Genomic DNA, 20,617 nt, shown 5'->3' on the forward strand with positions numbered 1-20,617 from the left:
CTAGAGATGGAATATTGGGTTTGGGGAGGAGCAGGCAGGCCCATATTTAGCTGGATCATTAAGTTCTGAAAGAGTAGTATGTTAGAGAAATCTGTACCCTTCTGTACTATTTATGGTTGGCATTTCCTCATTATTTCTTCTCTTTTCCCTACCCTTTCTGCTGCCATATACCCAACTCTATCTTTATGGTTATACTCTGGGCCAGGGTGGAGGAGGGAAGGGTCATTTCTGGAAGCTGGTTGGATACCCAGGATTTCTTGGAGCAGTAATCCTCAGGATGGAATATATCCCTTGGAAGAGATGAGGGGAAAAAACTTTTGCCCTTCTCAGACACCCTTTTCTGATATAGGGATTTCCTGCCCCGTGGATCTGGTATTGTGACCCGCCGGCCACTGGTCCTGCAGCTGGTGAATGCCACCACAGGTATAGGCTATAAGGGGTGTACCCTTTTATAGACCTAGTGCCCCACCACTCTCCTAGGCCACACACTGAAATAGCTCATACTGGCTTCCTCTTGGAACTCAGCTGCCTGGGTGTTACTTGGAAGATTTGGGGTGGAGGTGGGGAAGGGGGCATACCTTAGCATGGAATATATCTTGCTGGGGATAGAAGAAACTGGGAAACAAATGTGACCCTCTCGAGGGAGACAGAGGGTGGTACTTCCCTAGGGAGAGGATAAAAATGCATGTGTATGGGGGGAAGGGACTGAAGACAGGGATGGGGGACGATTCTAGGAGCCAAAGGTGATATCTACTCTGTGCCTTGGGACAGAATATGCCGAGTTTCTCCACTGCAAAGGAAAGAAGTTTACAGACTTTGAGGAGGTCCGGCTGGAGATTGAGGCAGAGACTGACCGTGTCACTGGCTCCAACAAGGGCATTTCAGCAGTGCCCATCAACTTGCGGGTCTATTCTCCACATGGTGAGAAAGTGGTTTAGGAGGGCTGCAGCCTTTGGTCTCTGCACCCACCCCCTTGAGAATCTTCCCCCTTCTTCTCCTTCCATTTTCTGACTTCTACCTTTGACCACATCTGATCTAGAACCTTCCCTGAGAGGTATATCTTTTCTCACTCTTCCCATGTCTAGCTAGTCCACCTTTTGAAATTTCCCTGGACTCTGCCCTTTTAATGACTTCTCCCTTTGGTCACTGCTCTATTCCTCAGTTCCCCCATTGATTCCATCCTCTTGACTGCCCCTGTCCAGTGCTGAACCTGACCCTGGTAGACCTGCCAGGAATGACCAAGGTTCCAGTGGGGGACCAGCCTCCAGACATTGAGTTCCAGATCCGTGACATGCTCATGCAGTTCGTCACCAAGGAAAACTGTCTCATCTTGGCTGTATCCCCTGCCAACTCTGACCTTGCCAATTCTGATGCCCTCAAGATTGCCAAGGAGGTTGATCCTCAAGGTAAGACCTGGTTCAATCACTAGAGGGGAGGATTGGTATACTCTGGTGGTGCCAGGGTGGGAGCTGAGAAAAACTGACATTTTCATCTTCCCTCCTCAGGACAGCGTACTATAGGGGTCATCACTAAACTAGATTTGATGGATGAAGGGACCGATGCCCGAGATGTCCTTGAGAATAAGCTGCTGCCCCTGCGCAGAGGTAGGGGCCCTCCCTTTGTGCTCTATGGAATGATCCCTAACTTGGAAAAATTACATGACCTTTCATCTCTGAACCTGGTCCCACAGGCTACATTGGAGTGGTGAATCGGAGCCAGAAAGATATTGATGGCAAAAAGGATATTACAGCGGCCCTGGCAGCTGAGCGAAAGTTTTTCCTCTCCCACCCATCTTACCGCCATCTGGCTGAACGCATGGGCACACCCTACCTACAGAAAGTCCTGAACCAGGTATTTAGGCAGATTCTTAGGGGTGCTGGGTGGGTGAGGAAAAGAGGAATCTGGTGGTGCGGGAAAGTGACCCAGGGCATTTGGGAGGTGGAAGTCAAGGGTTCTAAGAACAACATAGTTAGTTTATGTGAAAAGATAGAATGTATTTAAACTAGCAAACCGGGTGACTTTTGGTAGGTCTCTTGCATTCTCTGAGGCCTAGCTTTCCTATCCATCAAATGAAGAGTTGGGCTGGTCTTTGAAAGTCTCTTCTAGCACTAACATTCTGAGACTCTGTGACTCCCGTAGATCCTGTAGCATTTCCCAAGTCACCTTTCTCCTCCTTTCTGTTGGAAACTCTGGGGCTTGGCTTGCCAGTTTCCCTTCCCAGCTACCACCTGCCATTCTTCTATCCAAGGTTCTCTCCTTCCTGTTCCAGTCACTCCTGAATAGTTTGTAGGTCTGTAAGGTTCCGCTGTCCCTAAAGGGAATAGATAGTTGCACTGAGGTCTAAAAAAAGTGTTTTTATTATTAGCGACTACAGGAAAACAGAGCATGAACATAACAGGGGAAGGCTTTGAAGCAACTAAAAATAGGAAAATAATCTCTTGAAATTCTACATAATTCTCACTGGAAAATCAAATGGAGCTAGATGTCCTCTGTCATTTTCTTCCTTGACTCTTATTTTCTCTCTAATCTTCCCAGATCCTTGATTTTTCTCCTTTTAAAACAATGTATTTTTTTGTGTCATTTTTAAATGTATTTTTAAAAATTCTGATAATAAACACCAAAATCCCACAAACTTTTCCAGATACAAAGAACATAAAAAGAGGAATGCATATGAAATTGTGAATCTCTATTTCATTCAACTCATTTTTTAAAGTATTCAGTTAAATTCAATGTTATTTTCAGAGCTATTCTGCTTATCTTTTCTTCCTTCTGAACTCCTTATCTGTACACTTAAAAAAATGTTTCCACTTGCCTATTTTTTTCTTTCTTTTGGCATCACTACATTCTTCTAAATCCCCCCAATTAAAAAAAAAAAGAAGAAAAATCTCTTTTTAATACATGAACACAATCATTTAAAACAAATCCCTACCATGTCTATGTCTAAAAATAAATGCCTCTTTCTTCACCTTGTGTTTATCACCTCTCTGTCAGGAGGTGGGTAACATACTTCATTATGAGAAAGCTAGGGGTTGCTCAGCGGATAGAATGCTGGACCCTGGAGTCAGGAAGACCTGAGTTCAAATTTAGCCTCAGACGCTACCTGTGTGACACCCCCAGGCAAGTTTCCTCAACTGAAAATGGGGATAATAATAGCATAAAATAGATAATTATTATCTATCTCCCAGAGTTGTTATGGATCAAATGAAATAATATTTGTAAAATACTTAGCACGGTGCTTGCCACCTAGATAAACACTTGTTTCCTTCCTTCTTTGCTTCCATCAAAGGTCGTCTGGATGGTCATTTCAGAGTTCTTAAGATTTTTATTATAGTTCCTTTTCTTTATAAGATTGTTGTCATTTTGTAATTTGTTGTTTCTTCTTATTTCTGCATCAGTTTATACAGTGTGTATGTGTATATATATGTACATATATAGAAATACATCTGTACTTAGATGAATATATGTGTATATGTGTGTATACACACATATGTGTATATACGTTCATATATATGGACATATGTATATGCATCACTTTCCTGGAATCTCTGAAAACATCTCTTTCATCGTTTCTCATGGCTCGATAATATTGTTACATTCATATACCATAATTTGTTCAACCATTCCCTTATTGATGGGGACCCCCTTAGTTTCCAATTCTTTTCTTTTTCTTTTAATCCCTTCCTTTACAACTCTCTGAATCTGAAGTTTGTTTTGCTTTTAATTATTTTCTTATAAAGCATGCTACCCATCTCCAGCTACAGAGGTGATGGGCTCAGAAATGATTATTGTCAGCCCTCCTAACATCTCCCCAGGATCGTCTGCTTTCTTAACACTCCCTTTATTCTCGCCTAGTTCTCTGTTGAATATGATATATTTCTATACCAAACTCTGTGTGTGTGTGTATGTGTGCATGTGTGTATATGTATGTGTATGCATGTTTGTATGTGTATGTGTGTGTGTATGTGTATGTGTGTGTGTGTATTCAATCCTCCTTTTTCTTGGACAGATAAGGGTGAGGTTCATCCAATGCCTGCCTGCTCTCCCTGCTCTTTCATCCATGTTTGTACACTCTTTTGAAAAATTAATTTTTATTTTATTTTTAGATTTATATTCTTTCTTCATTACATTTTAAGCTCCTCATTGTCTTCCTCTCTCCTTCCTGCTCTAGAGAAGGTCATTTTCTATTCATCACTTCTTTTCTCTGGAGGTGAATAGTGTCTTCCTTCATGGGCCCTTTATAGTTGATCTGAGTATTTGAAGTACACAGAATAACTTGGTTGTTTGCAATTATTCTTTGAACAGTATTGCTTTTACTGTATAAAGTGTTCTCTTGGCTCTACTCACTTCACTTTTCATTATTTCATACGAATCTTTCCATATTTTTCTAAAATCAACCCATACGTCATTTCTTACAGTGCAGTAGTATTCCATCACAGTCATATACCACAACATTTTTAGCCCTTCCCCAGATGGACATCCCCTCAATTTCCAGTTCTTTGCCACCACAAAAAAGAGCTGCTACAAATATTTTAGAATATATAGGTTTTTCTTCTTTTTCCCCAATCACCTCGGGAAACAGACCTAATAGTGGTATTGCTGTGTCAAAAGGTATTTACACAGTTTTCTAACTCTTTGAGCATAATTCCAGATTGCTTTTCATAAATTTATACTCTTTCCTTCCTATTTCCTCCTCTCCCCCTCCACCTCTTATTGAGAAAGCAGGAAAAATGAAACCCATTACAAACATCTATAGTTAAGCAGCTAGGTAGCACAGTATATAGAGTGTCCGGTCTGGAGTCAAGAAGACTCATCTTCGTGAGTTCAAATCTGACCTTAGACATTTACTAGTTATGTGACCCTGGGCCAGTCACTTAACCCTGGTTGCCTCAGTTTCTTCATCTGTAAAATGAGCTGGAGAAGGATATGGCAAACCACTCCAGTATCTTTGCCAAGAAAACCCAAATGGGGTCACGAAAGATCGGACATGAGTGAAACGATTGATAGACAATAGTCAAGCAAGACAACTTCTCATATTAGCTATGTCCAAAGAAGTACGTATCTCAGTCTGTACTCTGAGCCCATCATCTCCAGCTGGAGGTGGGCAGCATGCTTCAGGGTGAGTTCTCCGGAGCTGTGGTCAGTCATCGTGTTGATTAATGCCCTGCCGGAGTTGTTTGTCTTTACAATATAGTTGTCATTCTGTACATCTTCGTATGCTTCTGCTCACTTCACTTTGCAGGAGTTTTTGTATCTTCTCCTAAAATAACTCAGTTATGATAAATAGTAAGTTTCATTTATGCCTTTCCCCTTTCTACCCTGCTGTATCCTTTTCTTTTCCCTCCTAAAACTATCCGAAGGCAGCCAGTACACACCCAGGCCCTCTGTTTGTCTTATTTAACTTGTTCTGTGTCCTTTCTGAAAGAGTACTTGTTTCTTCTCCTTCTATTAAAACATTAGCTCCTCATCGTCTCAGAGCCTCTTCCAATCACTTACATAAATGTACCTTTCTGGGTTTCTCCTGACTCTTGTGCTTGCCTTTCAACTATTCGACTCTGGTCCTTATTCTGTTAATGTCCATTTTCTACCTAAAGGATTATACTCTGAGTAAATTAGTTTTGATTGCAAGTCTATATCTTTTGTTTTTTAGAAAATTGTACTCCTAGATCTCTCTTTAAAAGTAAAAACTGCTATGTCTTGTGTGATCCTGACTGTGGTTCCCAGGTACTTGAATTCTTTCCTTCTAACTGCCTACAGTAATTTTTTTTTCATGTTGGGAGCTTTGGATTTTCGTGATGGGCCTTTTCCTTTTAGGATTTCTTTCACGAGGTGATTGGTACGTTCTTTCTATTTTCATTTTAACTTTTAGTTCTAATAGATCTGGGCATATATACCATATGTTTGTATATGTGTCTGTCTGTATGTGTGTATACACACTACACATACATACACACATTTATTTCAGCAGATATGTTACATTTTCTGACATTTTCTAATCTTTTGATTTGGTTCTAATGTTTTTTGTAGTCCATAGACATAATTTCTGTTTGGACTATATTAGGCTATATCAGAGTACAATATTTACTTAGGTAAAGCTTATCACTTTGTTCTCTATGAAGTTTATTCTCCTTTCCCCTTCATTATTCCAAAATTTTAATTTCATTTTTTAAAATCTCTTGCTAGATATCTTCTATATATCTATGTAGTCCTTGTAGAAAATATTTTTTTTCTGCTTTGAGTCTCCATTTCAGTTGTTGTGAAGTTATTTTCTTCTAGGTTGGATCTTTGATTACCTCTCAATCGATAATAATTATTTAGGGTGGTTTCTGTCTTCTTTAGTTTACTCATCTCTCATAACTTGGTTCCTGAATGGGAGCTTTGTGGCAGCACCAGGCTCTGCCTTCTGCTGGGCTTTTGGGTGGGATGATTGGCCCTGCTTATAGTTTTGTCCTTGGTCCTCTGGGTTCCCATGCTGACTGATGTCAGAGTATCTCCCAGGGTAGGTTTTTGTCTCTCCTGTATCTTTGAGGTTCAGAGCACTGGACCTCCAGGACCCTCTACAGTGAGATTTTTATCCCTTTTTGGTGTCACATCATGTTTGGCACTTTAATGAAGCCTATGTATTCCTTTTCAGAATAATGGTTTTAAATGCATAAAATAATATATAGAATTACAAAGCAAACCCATTACATCAAGATATGTTTATTGAAATAGTTTTTAAAGTCCACAAACCTTGGGTTAAGAATTCCTGCTCTATAGCATCTCAGGACAGAATCCCTGGGCCTGGGATGACCTGATTTGAGCCCTGCTGCATCTGGGACTAGTTGATGCTGCTTCCAGTCATTTCCATGATTCAGACTTGCTTCTGGGTTCCCCTGAGGCTTTTTTGTAGGAGGCCTCTGCTTTCTTGCTGCATTGGCCATAGAGCTTTACTGGCTCTCCAGCGGTATCTCCCGTTTGGTCCTGTATCTGGTAAGGCTGAGAGGCTTCTACCTTGTTTGTCTGTACTGCCCTTGGCTTTGCTCATTGGCCTGTATCTATTGCCTGTGGGCCTCTGGATGACTTTTTGGGCTGTTCTTGGTAGATATAATTACTATATATAATTTATTGAAGATTCCTCGAACGTCCTTCAGTCTGGTGCTATTTTTCTGTTTCTACTGGAGTGGGTGTGTGGAAGGTGGCCTTTTTGCCTCTGTTCAGGAAGCCATCTTAGTCAGAAATAAGATTTCTTTCCTTTTTCCTTGGAGAAAGTAAGATTTCTTTCCTTTTTCCTTTACCCTCCTCCTTTTACTAATGAAGATTTCCTTTTTCATTCTTCCTCTCACTTTCCCTCTCATTCCTCTGAAGATCATGAGACCAAGGTGTACACAAACACTAACGGACAGGTACCCAGGTCTACAAAAGACTCAAGTGAGATTCATTATGTTAAGGAAAACTACAGATAGGTCTTGTCCATTTAGATATTTCTTAACATGAAAAGTTATGATTGTTCACCGACAGGGAGTGAGAGAACAGTGGCTCACCCAAAAGTCCATCTTCTGTCTTGAGTAGAGCTGGGGTAAGTTTGTAGTTGAGGATGGACAAAATGACCTGCCAGGGCACCCTAATTTCTCAAGACCAACAAGAGATTCCTTTCCTATTGGATCTCATGGAGGTGGGCTGTAACACAATCACGTTGGGGAGCCCCAAGAACAAGGGCCCTGGGAAGGGGTGACCTCTGGGATCCCACTCTCTTGGATCCTAAGGACTCTATACCAAGGACTAGGAGGCTCTAATTTATTGTCATCCTCTCTCTTTCTTTAATATTCAGTTTCTTCTTATCTATTGGCTCCTTTTTTGCTGCCTACAAAGATGCCCATATCTCCCAATCCTTAAAAAAATCTCATTAGATCCCACTCTCTCTGTTACCCTATCTTTCTTCCCTTTCTTAGCCAAACTCCTTGAAAAAGCTATTTACACTCAGTACCTCTAGTTCTTCTCCTGTCATTTTATTTTTAAAAACTTTTATTTTTAATTAATTTAAAACATTTGAAACTCAAAAATTTAAAAATAATGTTTAAAATAAGTAAATAATAATTTTTTAAAAGTTAATTTCTCCCCAATTATCAAGCAATTTTTTTCTCTTTTTCCTGCCTCTTCCTTCTCCCTCTGGGGGAGAAGGAAAAACACCCTAGTACCAAATGACAGAATGTTTGTAAAGCACTTAGCACGGGCCCGCCACATAGTAGATGCTATATAAATGTTAACTATTATTATTTTTAAACTAATATACACAATCAAACAGAACAAGTTCCCATATTGGCTACATCAAAAAAACATGCCTCATTCTGCATTACTTACTCCCTCATTTCTCTGTCTGGAAGTGAGTAGGATTCTTAATTTAAATCCTTTGGAATCAGGGTTGATCATTATATTGATCAGAGATCTTATGTCTTTTAAAGTTCATTTTTATAATGTTGTAGTTGCGTATAAATAGTTCTCCTGGTTCTGCTCATTTCGTTCTGCATCACTTTGTACAAGTTTTTCCAGGTTTCTCTGAAACTGTCGCCTTAGTTGTTGTTTACAGCACAATAGAGTTTCATTACAGAAACTGTAATTTGTGTAGCTATTCCCAAACTGATCGCCATTCCCTTAGGTTCCAGTTCTTTGCCACCACAAAAAGAGCTGCTATAAATACGTTTGTATTGAAAAGGACATATAGGTCCTTTTCCTTTTTTCTTGTTCTCTTTGGGATATATGCCTAGTAGCAATATTTCCAGGTCAAAAAGTACACATAGTTTAGTGACTTTTGAGGTATACTTCCAAATTGTTCTCCAGAATAGTTGGACCAGTTCACAGGTTCAACAGCTCAGGACTCCCCCTCCCCAGCCCCCCACTAAAAGCAGCTATCAGAAAAGTTCTCAGAAGCAAGGGAATCAATTCCAGCTCTATGAGAGCCAAGGAGTTGAATGTGGGATTCTAGAGGTCCCATGTGCTTGATGCCCTTGGAGGAGAGACAGGGTGGATGGGCCTGGCGCCTGTCCACCTGCCTGGGGCTCAGAGGTGCTAGCCCATTGTGGCAATGCATATACATGCTAGTTTTGTCTTTCACATTTGTCATTTTCCTTTTTTACAGTTTTCCTAATCTGATGGGTATGAGGTAGAACCTCAGTGTTGCTTTAATTCCAATTTCTTTAATTATTAGTAATTTGGAGTAGTTTTGTATAGGATTATATCTTGGATGTATTCCTTTGAAAACTACCTGTTCATATCCTTTAACTATCAGTTGGGGAATGGCATTTATAAATATATATATAAATCCTATAAATCTGAATCAGTTCCATATATATATATATATATATACATCTTCAAAAGATACCTTTATCAGAGAAACTTACTGTAGGGATTTTTTCCCCCAGTTAACTATTTCCCTTCTAATCTTAGCAGCATTTGATTCTTTTGTAAAAAAAAAAAAATTATTAAAGCTATCCATTTTTATCTTCTGTGACCTTCTTTATCCCTTATTTGGTTAGGAACATTTCTTCTATCCATGGATCCAAAATGTGACTTTTTATATCTAGGTCATATAAGTCATATGGAGCTTATCTGGGTATATGATGGAAGTATTGGTCTAAACCTAATTTCTGCCAGACTTCTGTCCAGCTTTCTCCACGGTTTTTCATTAAATAGTGAGTCTTTACCTCTGTCACTGGGGTCTCTGAGTTTATCAAATTGGTCACTGGATTCTTTTGCTTCTGTATGTGGCATACTCAATCTGTTCCACTGAATGACTTCTCAATTTTTTAACTAGAACAAAATAATTTTAATGATTACTACTTTGTCATATAGTTTGATATCTCATGCTGTTGGGTCTCCTTCCTTCCCATTATTTCTCATTGTTTTCCTTGAGATTCTTGACTTTTTGTTCTTCTAGATGAATTTTGTTACAACTTTTATAGTTCTATGCAGTAATCCTCATGGCAATGAATAAATGAATGGATTTAGGTCATATTGTCATTTTTATTATATTAGCTCACATTACCCATATGCACTTAATATTTCTCCAGGTACTTAACTTTTCCCCTAATTTTCTTCTAAACTTCTGTAGTCTGTCTTTCAACCTTATCCTTCAGCAGAACCCACCCTTTTCAGTGACCAAAGTACTTTTAATTGTCCAGTCTCATGAGTTGCCCAATCTAATGGCCTTTTCTCATTCTGCAGCGTTCTTGAGCTCTCTGCAGTTTTTGTTGCTGACTGTCTCCTCCTGGTTGTCCACTCTAGGTTTTTTTTTTAAATGTGTACATGTCAATTCTATTTAGTATAATAAGTGAAGTAACAGCATACATCTTGAAAAAAATATTGGAGTCTTTTGTCAGTGATACTGTTAAGTTCTATTACCTGAACAACCCTTGTTTGAGTTGGCTATCACTTTTCACCTGACCTACCATATTTATTTGTAGATTCCTTCAGAATTTATTTATTTATTTATTTATTTATTTATTTTATTTGTTTTCAGTGTTCTACAATCACTTCCATATATCTTAGATTTTTCCCCTCTCTCTCTCCCCCTTCTCCCCTACCTCCCCGTTCCCTCCCTGAGATGGCATACAGTTTTATATAGGTTCTACACATACATTCATATTAAATACATTTTCACTATAGTCATGTTGCTTAGAAGAATTAAAATGAATGGGAGAAACCATAAAACAAACCAAAACATAATACAAAAGAATGTGATCTGCTTCATTCTGCGATTGAATTCCATAGTTCTTTCCCTGGATGTGGAAGACATTTTGCCTTAAGAGACCATTGGGAATTATTTAAGTCCTTGAATTTCAATGAAGTACTGAGTCTGCCAGAAAAATTCCTCACACATTGTGGTCGTTGCTGTGCACAAAGTTCTCCTGGTTCTGCTCCTTTCGCTCAGCATCAGTTCATATAAGTCCTTCCAGGCCTCTCTGAAGTCCTTCTGTTCATCATTTCTGATACCGCAATAGTATTCCATTACATTCATATACCACAGTTTATTCAGCCATTCCCCAATGGATGGGCCACTCTAGGTTTTTGTGACAGTGCTCTCTCCTGTCTTTCCTCCTACCTGTCTGCTGACTTTTTTCTCAATCTGTTTTGGTGGATCTTCATCTAGTTCACACCCACTAACTGTAGCTGGCTGCCCTTTTTCCTCTATACTGCGTTGTGTGGTAATGTCCTCAACTCCTATGGATTCAAATATCATCTCCATGCAGATATTTCCAGGTCTGTGTATTTAAGTCTCATCTTTCTGCTGAACTCCAGTCCTCCATCACCAGCTGCCTTTGGACATCTTGAACTCAGCACATCTGGAACAAAAGTCATCTTTCTCCCCAAGCCCTCTCCTGGTCCCAACATTCCCATTATTTCCAAGGGTAACGCCATCCTCCCAGTTACCCTGGCTTGAAATATTGGTTTCATCCTCAATTCTTCCTCACTTGCACTCGCCCGCTCCATGTAGTCTGTTGTTAAATCTCATCATTTTTATCTTCACAGCATATCCTGCATGTATTCCCTCCCCCCTCCTCGTCACTTTTCTTTATAATAATTTTCTGAATATTCTCTTTACCTCAGATCTCTCCACTGCAATCTATCCCCCATTTCCCATTCATCTACCAAAGTCATCTTCTTAAAGCATAGGTCTGACAATTCCTACCCCCTACTCAGTAAACTCCAGTGGTTCCCTTTTACCTCAGATTGGAAGGAGCCAGGTTTGATACACAAACTTTTCACAACTTGGCTCCTTCCTACTTTCTTTTCTTTTCTTTCTTTCTTCCTTTCCTTCTCAATTAGGGCTAAGTGACTTGCCCAGTGTCACATAGCTAGTAAGTATCTGAGGTTACATTTGAACTCAGGTTCTCCTGATTCTAGGGCCAGTGCTTAATCCATTGTGCCACCTGGTGGTGGTACCTATTTTTCTAGTCTTCCTGCCTCTCCCATCCATGTGCTCCATAATCCAATTACATTGGTCTGTTTAATTGTTTCTCACATAGGGTACTTCATCTCCCATGGCACGTCTTTACAAAGGCAGGACTGTCCTCCATGCCTGGAATGCTTTCCTCCTCTGTCCCCTCTCTTGGCTTCCCTGACTTCCTTCAGGATTCTGTAGGCTTTTCTCAGTTCCTTACCACTTTCCATCGCCCCAAGATTATATCTTTATCTATCTCTCTTGTATGTACCTAGTTATTTTCTCCTCCTTTCAAATGTGAGCTCCCTGAGGACAGGGATTTTGTTTTTGGCTTTCTTTGTATCTGCAGTTCGTGGGGTGGTGCCTGGCACATAGAAAGTACTTAATAAATGTTTATTGACTTGCTGACTTTAACCCTTTCTCCCCCTTCTCTCTGAATAGCAACTGACTAACCATATCCGGGACACACTACCTGGACTTCGGAACAAGCTGCAGAGTCAGTTGTTGTCTATCGAAAAGGAGGTGGAGGAGTATAAGAACTTCCGTCCCGATGACCCCTCCCGCAAGACCAAGGCTCTGTTACAGTAAGTAGCCCAGATCTGCTTCTGTATCGCCAGCTTCTTCTCTCCTGTCCCAGGCTCAGTCTCCCCTTTCTGTCTTCCTGACTGACTGCCAGCCTCATTGAATGTCCCCATCCTTCCATTTTCCATTGCTGTAGGTGTCTGGTCTGAAGCTCGGTTCAGTTTTTTCTGTGGCTCTAGATACTACCCCTTTCATCCTTTTCCCATTTCCTCTTTCCAGGATGGTCCAGCAGTTTGCTGTGGACTTTGAGAAAAGGATTGAAGGTTCGGGGGACCAGATTGATACCTATGAACTGTCTGGAGGGGCCCGAATCAATCGCATCTTCCATGAGCGTTTCCCCTTTGAGCTGGTCAAAGTAAGTTCGTCCACAGTGATGACACTTTCCCTCTTTGACCTTGATCCAGCTTCACCCAGACTGGCATTTCAGAGCTGGGAAGAAACCTTAGGAAATAGCCCATCAATTGTTAGAACCGGAAGTGACTTGGGAGGTCATCTAGTCTAACTCTCTCAGTTTCTTCCTGAAATGACTTAGGCCTGAAGAGAAAAAGAGACAAGCCAAAGTTTTCACAGATGGCAGAGCCGGAATTTGGACTAAGACTCCTAAATTTTAATCTAGTGCTTCTTTCATTCAAGCACACCAACTGTCTAGTGCTCGGTCCCCCAATGTTAGTTGATCTACTTGGACACGAGTGATTTTAATAGTGTAGTTAAAGGGGAAAAAAACCTCACATACATAAAATGGTAAATAAGTCCATAAGGCAGTATGTAATAAGTGCCATAGGATGATATTAAGAGTTCAAAGGAATGAGAGAACATGGTAGATCATAGTTCACTGAGTAAGAGGGATTTGAGCTGGGTCTTAATGGACCAATGTTGTTGTTCAGGTGTTTTTTAGTCACGACACTTCGTGACCCTTTTAGGGTTTTCTTGGCAAAGATATGAGTGATTTGCCATTTCCTTCTCTAGCTAATTTTACAGATGGGGAAACTGAGACAAATAGGGTTAAGTGACTTGCCTAGGGTCACACAGCTAGTGTCCGAGGCTAGATTTAAACTCAGGAAGATAAGTCTCCCTGATTCCAGGCTTGGGCAGTCTATCCATTGGGCCACTTACCTGTCCTTAAGAGACCAATAGGACTTTGCTAAGTGGAGAGGAAGAAGAGTGCCTTCCTGACCCAGGGACAGTATCTTGTGTAGCTGGAGTCAGAGGGCCTGGGAGACTCACCCTACTACTGCTAATTACTCTCCGTGTGACCTTGGGTAAGATGTATACATTCTCTTCACTTTAGTTTTTTCACCTTTAAAAATGATAGGTTAAGCTAACATGACCTCTAATATTCTTTTGGCTCTAAGTCTCTCAGTTTTTGATTCTCACTGGTAAGAAGTCTCTGGGACATATCTCTCCAGGACAACTAGTTGTGGTTTGAATTTAGGTCCTAAGGTCCTGGGTGCCCAGAATGCCAATGGGATGGTCCTCCTGGTGGCCTTGACTATGTCCTGTGGTCAGGTAAAGGGGCTCTTTATTTCTCTTACCTGATATTTGGGGGTTCTGAGAAGCCCTCTGATAGGCTGTGCCTTCCTCCCCTTTGTACAGATGGAGTTTGATGAAAAGGAGCTGAGGCGGGAGATCAGCTATGCTATCAAGAACATTCATGGCATCAGGCACGTAGAGGGAAGGGGGTGGGCACCTGAGAGTCTTGGGAGCCGAGAGGATACTGTTTCCTTTGGCTGGCTGCTGGGAGGATGCTGGGCGGGGGGAGGAGGTTCCAGGTACTCTGGATCATATTGGGCCTGGGGAGTTCATGTGGGCATGTAGGGAACTGGGAAGGAAGATACATCCCAAACAAATAGCCCTTTTTCTTCCTTCTACATTGGGAGTTAGAATCTCTTGCAGTGACTTAGTTCTTGCGTTGGGACCCTAGTCATGCCAAGAACACTGACTTAATAGAATCAGAATTCTAGAGCCTTCTGGATTTTTCAGTAGCTCCTAGAACACAGAACACCTGAGCCAGAAGGAACTTATAGACCATCTAGGATAAGTGCCTCATTTCACAGATGGGGAAACTGAGGCCCAAAATAGGAAGTGAATCCCTCAAGTTCACATAGCCAGATATCACATCCTCTAGCCCAGTGTTTTCTACTATATTATGTTCCTTCTTTCCCAGTTCTCCCTAGACCCAATCCTAAGGAAATGAGATGTCTGGGTGGAAGAAGAATATGAATTCATCTTTCACTCCTCTATTTAATTTTTCTTCTTCCCTCCCTGTCCCATCCTGTTCCCTTCCCAGCACCTTCCTCTCAAATGGTAAGAGAAAGGAAAGGGCCTATAGAGGAGTGAGAGTGGGCTGTGCAGTCTCTGTGTGTGGGGGGGGGGCACTCATGGGTAGTCAGATGGGCTGGGTAGGACCCCCCCCACCTTCAGGATGCAGGGCTACTAGGTACAGGGGTGGGGAGCCTACAGCCTCAAGCCTACATGCGACCTTCTAGATCCTCAAGTATGGCCCTTTGACTGAATCCAAACTTCACAGAACAAATCCCCTTAATAAAAGGATTTGTTCTGTAAAACTTGGACTCAGTCAAAAGGCCACACTTCCTCAAATGTGAAATGAAGGCTGCATGTGGGCTCAAGGCTGCAGGTTCCCCACCCCTGTACCTAGAAGCTCAGGTTGCTTTCAGCTCTTTGTGAGTCATGCTGGCTTCCTTAGATCAGTGGGATAGCTCTTTGAAGGAATTTTACTCAGACCATAGTTATACCAAATCAAGCATCTGCCCCTAGAACATGAGTCCAAAGCCTGCTGGAGAAAGGGACTGTTTGAAGGTTCACTGTGAACCATGGGGAGATAGAAGGTCTATTTATTCATTCTCCTAGAGCCCTCCCACCTGATAGTGTTGGAGAAGCCCTGCTCAGGCCTGAAAGTGGAGTTCCAGGACACCCAAGCCACTTGGGGCGGGGCACGGATCTTAGGAATTGGTTATGTCATTCTTGAGGCCGTTAGTGAGCAGGGTAAGGCAGAGAAGTTATCACTGTTGCCAATCTCCCTCATTTTCTCTCCTGGGGAAAGTTCTGATTCCCCCACCGTCACCTCCGTAGAACCCAAATTCTGTCCTTTAGTCTAATTTGCTCATTTTCGCTTCTGGAGTCAGGGCCCATACTTTCCCCTCTTCAGGCTCTGGCCCTGGGGTGTGCTGAATATCTGCTCCCAAGAGCTGAGTGCTAAATTTTCAGCATGAGTGTTTATACCTCAGATCATCAGAGGCTATAAATCAGGACTTGTTTTATTATTTTGTTGATTGTTTAGTCTTAAGAAAGTGATGGAGACGTTAATAATGCACTTTAAACTTCAAAGTGTGTCATGTTTACATCTTGCAGCACCCTCCCCCCCAAGCTAGATGTTAAACATTTAACTACACTCTATATCTCTTCATCCAACTAGGAGTCAGAGAAAGGAGGGCATTCTTGTTTTTCTTAAGGATTAGGTTCCTTTAGGAGCCAGTGTTTATATATAATCTGCATAATGTCCAGTCTTCCTCATAAGACTAGGAAATGCCCTCATAGAATGATATTAGAATGAATCCTGGTCCAAACTCAAGCCCCTCATTCAACAGATGAGGAAGTGAGGCCTCAAGAGAGGTCTTAACTAGTTGATGTTCATCTACAACTTAAGGTTTGCCAAGCAGTCTCTTTAAGGGAGATTCCCATGCTTTCTAGATATGGAAACAGCCAAGCAACTTTTGCCTAGGGTGAGGCAAAATTCACAACTAAGTCTTTTGACTCCCAAGTCTCACATTGTTTTCCACTAGAGTTTCTTCTCAATATCAACCAGTGAGTTAGCAGCAAAGCAGAAACTCAACTCTTTTTTTGAGGAGGGGAGAGGCAATCAGAGTTAAGTGACTTGCCCAGGGTCATACAGCTAGTAAGTATCTGAGCTCGGATTTGATCTCAGGTCCTCCTGACTCTAGGGCTGATACTCTATTCACTTCACCATCTAGCTGCTCCAAGAACTCAACTCTTTATTTTTAATCTTTTCAAAATTCCCAATTTTTCTCCTCAGTCTCCTCCTCTCCTAAAGTACCCAACTCCTTTTAAGTCAAGTTGGGCTAGTCAGTATGGACAAATGTGACCTTGATAGCAATGCATAAGGAAGTAGTAGTTACAGAATCAGAATGTCAGAGCTGAGACATTGGGACAGAGAATGACAGAGATGAAATGGGGGTCTCAGGATAGAGAATGATAGAACTGGAGGGACCTTGGGACAGAGAATGACAGAGCTGGATTGAACCTTGAGACAGCAAATGTCAGAGCTGGAAGGGACCTTGGGACAGAGAATGACAGATCTGGCTAGAGGGATGTTGGGACAGAGAATGACAGAGCTGGAAGGATCTTGTGACAGGGAATGACAAAGCTGAAAAGGAACTTAAAAGTTTCCTTGTTGGCCAGGAGGGTGGAAAGTTTCTGCTGAGGGAATGTACATAGTGCAGAGGGGGGAGTCAGCCCTTTCTCCTCTAAGTGGGTACCTGTTTGTAATGCTGTCCCCTTCTCCCTGCCCTATCTGCCCCCTGGGCTTTTAGAACGGGGCTGTTCACCCCTGATATGGCTTTTGAAACCATCGTGAAAAAGCAGGTGAAGAAGATCCGAGAGCCCTGTCTGAAATGTGTGGACATGGTCATTTCGGAGTTAATCAATACCGTTAGACAGTGCACCAAGAAGGTAACCAGGCCGCAGCATGGTGCCAGCCTCCCTCTTACCCGCCTGAATCCCCTTTCATCCTGCACTGCAGCCAGATGCTCACCTTCACTCCCACACCACCCTCACCCTTTTCGGTAGCATGTTCAGGCCCTTCTGGAGTATGTGTGTGGGGGGCAGCAGGGTTGGTTGGGGAGCAGAGACAGACAGCCATAAACTGCCCAGATAAAACTTGATTTGGCACCAGATAGGGATAGAGACAGATGCCACTCACAGAAGAATGAGAGCAGCACTTTCTGGGTACTTCCTGTGCCCAGGAATTCCTTGGGGCCCATAGAGCTAAAGAGCATGGAGGACTTGAGATCATTAATCTGTTTGGCAGGGAATGAACAGCTTTTCTGGTAGCTACCTCTAGGGGGGTAAGGCTAGTATCTGGGATTCAGAGAAGATCCATGGGGTGTCAGTGGGCACTAGCAACTGGGCAGCTGAACCTCCTCTAAGTGCACAGCAGGTGGGAGCGTGTGTGAAAGAGGGAAGGAGACAGCACAGACACTAGACTGGAGGTGAGGGTCTGAAGGGGGCCTGAGCTCTAGCTAGATGTGAAGCAGACTCAGCTATGGAAGATTTTCTATAGAGAAACAATTCTAGTGGATATGCACAGATAGGAGAGGCTGGAGGTTTCAGGATACTCTCCCAAAAGAGGGAGCAGAGATCTGGGGACTGCCAAGTGCCCCAAATCCCCCAGTGTCCTTCCTTCTTACCTCTGACCACCATTTAGACCCCCCGCCTTGTGGTCCTTTGCTTCACTCTTTCCTTTCTATCCCTGCCCTCTTTCCTTCCCCTCCTCTCTCTGTTTCTCCTCCATCTCTTTCTATTTTTTTCTGAGCTGAGGACCCCCAAGGCCCAGGGAGAGGTTAAGAATATCTCATGGGAGAATGGGGATGAAAGGCACTATAGCAGGTTCTGACAGGAAAGGAGGACGTGGGAGGTAGGATGTAGGGTTTGGCAGGTTGGTAGTACCTGTGAAACCTGGGCAGGGCCAGCTGGAGCCCAGGCGTCCCACGGGGGCAACACTGAGAAGGCTGGTGGCTGAGTAGGAATATGGGATGAAAGGCTAAGAGTTTGTAGAAGGTACGGTCCTAGCTCCATGGAGACCCCTTTTTGGTCTTGCGATGCCAGACTTGAGAGGTTTGAGTGGCATGTGCCGGTGAGTGCCCAGGCCAGGTGGGCACACTCCTGAAGGGACTTTGCTCCTTCAGCTCCTTCCGCTGCCCACCACAAAGCCCACCAAGCCCCCTGGTACTTGGTAGCCCCTGGGGGGTGGGGCGGGAAGGATGAGTCTCATTTCTTACCTTTGCCTTGTGTCTCTCTCTCCCCCTCTCTGTGTCTGTGTCTCTCTCTCATCCCCTGTGGCTCTCCCTGTCCCCTAACCTCCCGGCCTCCCTGCTTGGTTCTGTCTCTCCTTTTCTTCCTCCTGGGCCTGCTGGCTGGGCTCCTCCCCGGGTGCAGGACTGGGCTCTTCACACCTGATCTGGCTTTTGAAGCCATAGTGAAAAAACAGGTGCAGAAGTTGAAGGAACCCACTCTCAAGTGTGTGGACATGGTAGTCAGTGAGCTCACAGCCACCATCAGAAAGTGTAGCGCGAAGGTAAAGATGGCGGCCCGAGGCCAGGCCTCATGTGCTTATGCCCCCACCCCGGGCAGTCTCCTACTGCCACCACTCCCACATGAGGGGCTCCTGTGCCCTCTTGTGCTGACACTACCGTCATGCCCAAATGTCCCTGAATTTGTTACCTTGCACACCCACACAGCCTCTCTCTGCACACACTTCCCACTTGGCCTGGCTGAAGAACACCCTTACCTACACTCAAGCCCAGTGATACCCTGGGGCCTGTGCCTACTGGCATCTGTCTTCTCGCCTGCCTCCCCCCACCTCCATGCATTTCCCATGGCTCCTAGTGACTCCTGCCCAGCAGGTCCTGGCACAGAAACAGAGAGAGCAGGGGCCGGAGTGGGGCTACCCTCAGGTGAATCATTTCTTTCTGTCTTCCTCATCTGCTTTTTGCCCCTCATCTCTCTGGCCTTTCAGTGCAGGGGGTGGGATTGGGGGTGGAAACCACATTAAGGGGAGCTTTGAACTGGGTAGGACACTTGGTGGTAAGAGGTACAGAGACTCTCTGGTCCCTGGTTTTTAAGCCCTAAACTCTTTATCCTTGAAGACTCTCCTCTCCTCCCAAGTCACCCACCCCTACCCTGCCAGCCCCCAAATGGGACCTGGGCCACAAGGGACCAGGAGAGGGAGCCACACACCACTCCAAAGGGACTGGCCAGGACAGCTGGCCCAGGTTTCAAAAAGAAATCCAAGACTGCCTACGGATTCCTGAGTCAAGGGCAGAGCTGTATTCAGTGTCCCTTGCTTTGATTAAATAGGCTTCCATACTTCTATCCCAGAGGCTGAGGATCTTGGTGGGAGGAAATGTCCTTTGAGTCATCATAGCCTTAGGTTAATGTGCCTATATTTGAAGTCCCAGACTTAGCCTGATTTTGCAGCTTCCGCCATCCTCCAAGCCCGTGGCACAGCCCTAGATAGGTGTCCCACCAAGAAAACCCCAGCCTACCCTAGTCCTGGGGAAGCAGGTGGGAGAGGAGTTGGTTTGCGTAGCCTGCCTCTGGTATGCTCTCTTTCTCTCTCTCTCTTTCTGTCCTTTCTGTCTTTTTTTCATTCTCTGCCTGTTCCTTCTCTGACCCCTGCCTGCTTCTCCTCAACCTCTGCCCTCTGCTTGGCCCTCCTTCTTTGGCCTCTGCCTGGGCAGGGCAGCCCTGATCCTCCTAATTTCTGACATGGAAAGAAGGTTTGGGTGGCAAAGATGAAGGAATCTTGGACAGGGAGGGGAGGTGTGACAGGCTAGGGCTGTGACACAGCAGAAGAAGCAGGCATGGTTACTGCTGAGGTATAGGCAGGACCCAGAGATACATGGAGGATTTACTTGGTAAGAAGAGTGAACCAGCCCTGTTATCCTCAGCTTTTCATCCACTCACAGTATTGCATTGGCTCAGTGACAACCACAATTCCAGAGGAGATGTGATGGTCAATCTAAGTAGATTAGCTTTGAGAACCCTACAGGACCTTCTGCCCCTTCAAGGATGGCACAACATGCTAGTGGCCTTTGAAAAGTGGTCTGCTCACCCAGAGGGACAAAGTAATGATTTCATTCTCATTTGGGAGATTGCCTAGGCTTTGGGCGAATGTGCCCAGAGGAGGAGGGGAAAAGGGGTCTGCTAGTAATAATGGAGGCCTAGAGGTTTCCCCACTCCTCCCTTGCCCCACTGCCATCCCACATAGTCCTATTAGCATTTGACCTGGGCACCCTTGCCCTTGCTGGGCCCCAGGTATCTCTAAAAACTGGATTTCTCTCTAGGGTAGCTGCATGCCCCATT

The 20,617-nt window shown here is 43.6% G+C and overlaps 1 protein-coding gene across 4 annotated transcripts in view; it reads left to right on the forward strand.

The window, feature by feature from the left end:
* The window catches only part of DNM1 (dynamin 1), a 63,579-nt gene that overhangs the window by 17,733 nt on the left and 25,229 nt on the right, over positions 1 to 20,617 (forward strand). For 3 of the 4 annotated variants that reach the window (XM_072632571.1, XM_072632572.1, XM_072632573.1), the window contains exons 2-10: positions 350 to 423; positions 772 to 921; positions 1,203 to 1,406; positions 1,506 to 1,604; positions 1,691 to 1,851; positions 12,356 to 12,498; positions 12,716 to 12,851; positions 14,090 to 14,157; positions 17,065 to 17,203. In XM_072632571.1, coding sequence (XP_072488672.1) covers positions 350 to 423; positions 772 to 921; positions 1,203 to 1,406; positions 1,506 to 1,604; positions 1,691 to 1,851; positions 12,356 to 12,498; positions 12,716 to 12,851; positions 14,090 to 14,157; positions 17,065 to 17,203 — 1,174 coding nt within the window. Of the gene's footprint in view, positions 1 to 349; positions 424 to 771; positions 922 to 1,202; positions 1,407 to 1,505; positions 1,605 to 1,690; positions 1,852 to 12,355; positions 12,499 to 12,715; positions 12,852 to 14,089; positions 14,158 to 17,064; positions 17,204 to 18,688; positions 18,828 to 20,617 lie in introns of all 4 variants that reach the window. The other variant, XM_072632574.1, reaches the window with a different exon arrangement.

Source organism: Notamacropus eugenii, chromosome 1, assembly GCF_028372415.1.
Source record: "Notamacropus eugenii isolate mMacEug1 chromosome 1, mMacEug1.pri_v2, whole genome shotgun sequence".
Classification (NCBI taxonomy): domain Eukaryota; kingdom Metazoa; phylum Chordata; class Mammalia; order Diprotodontia; family Macropodidae; genus Notamacropus; species Notamacropus eugenii.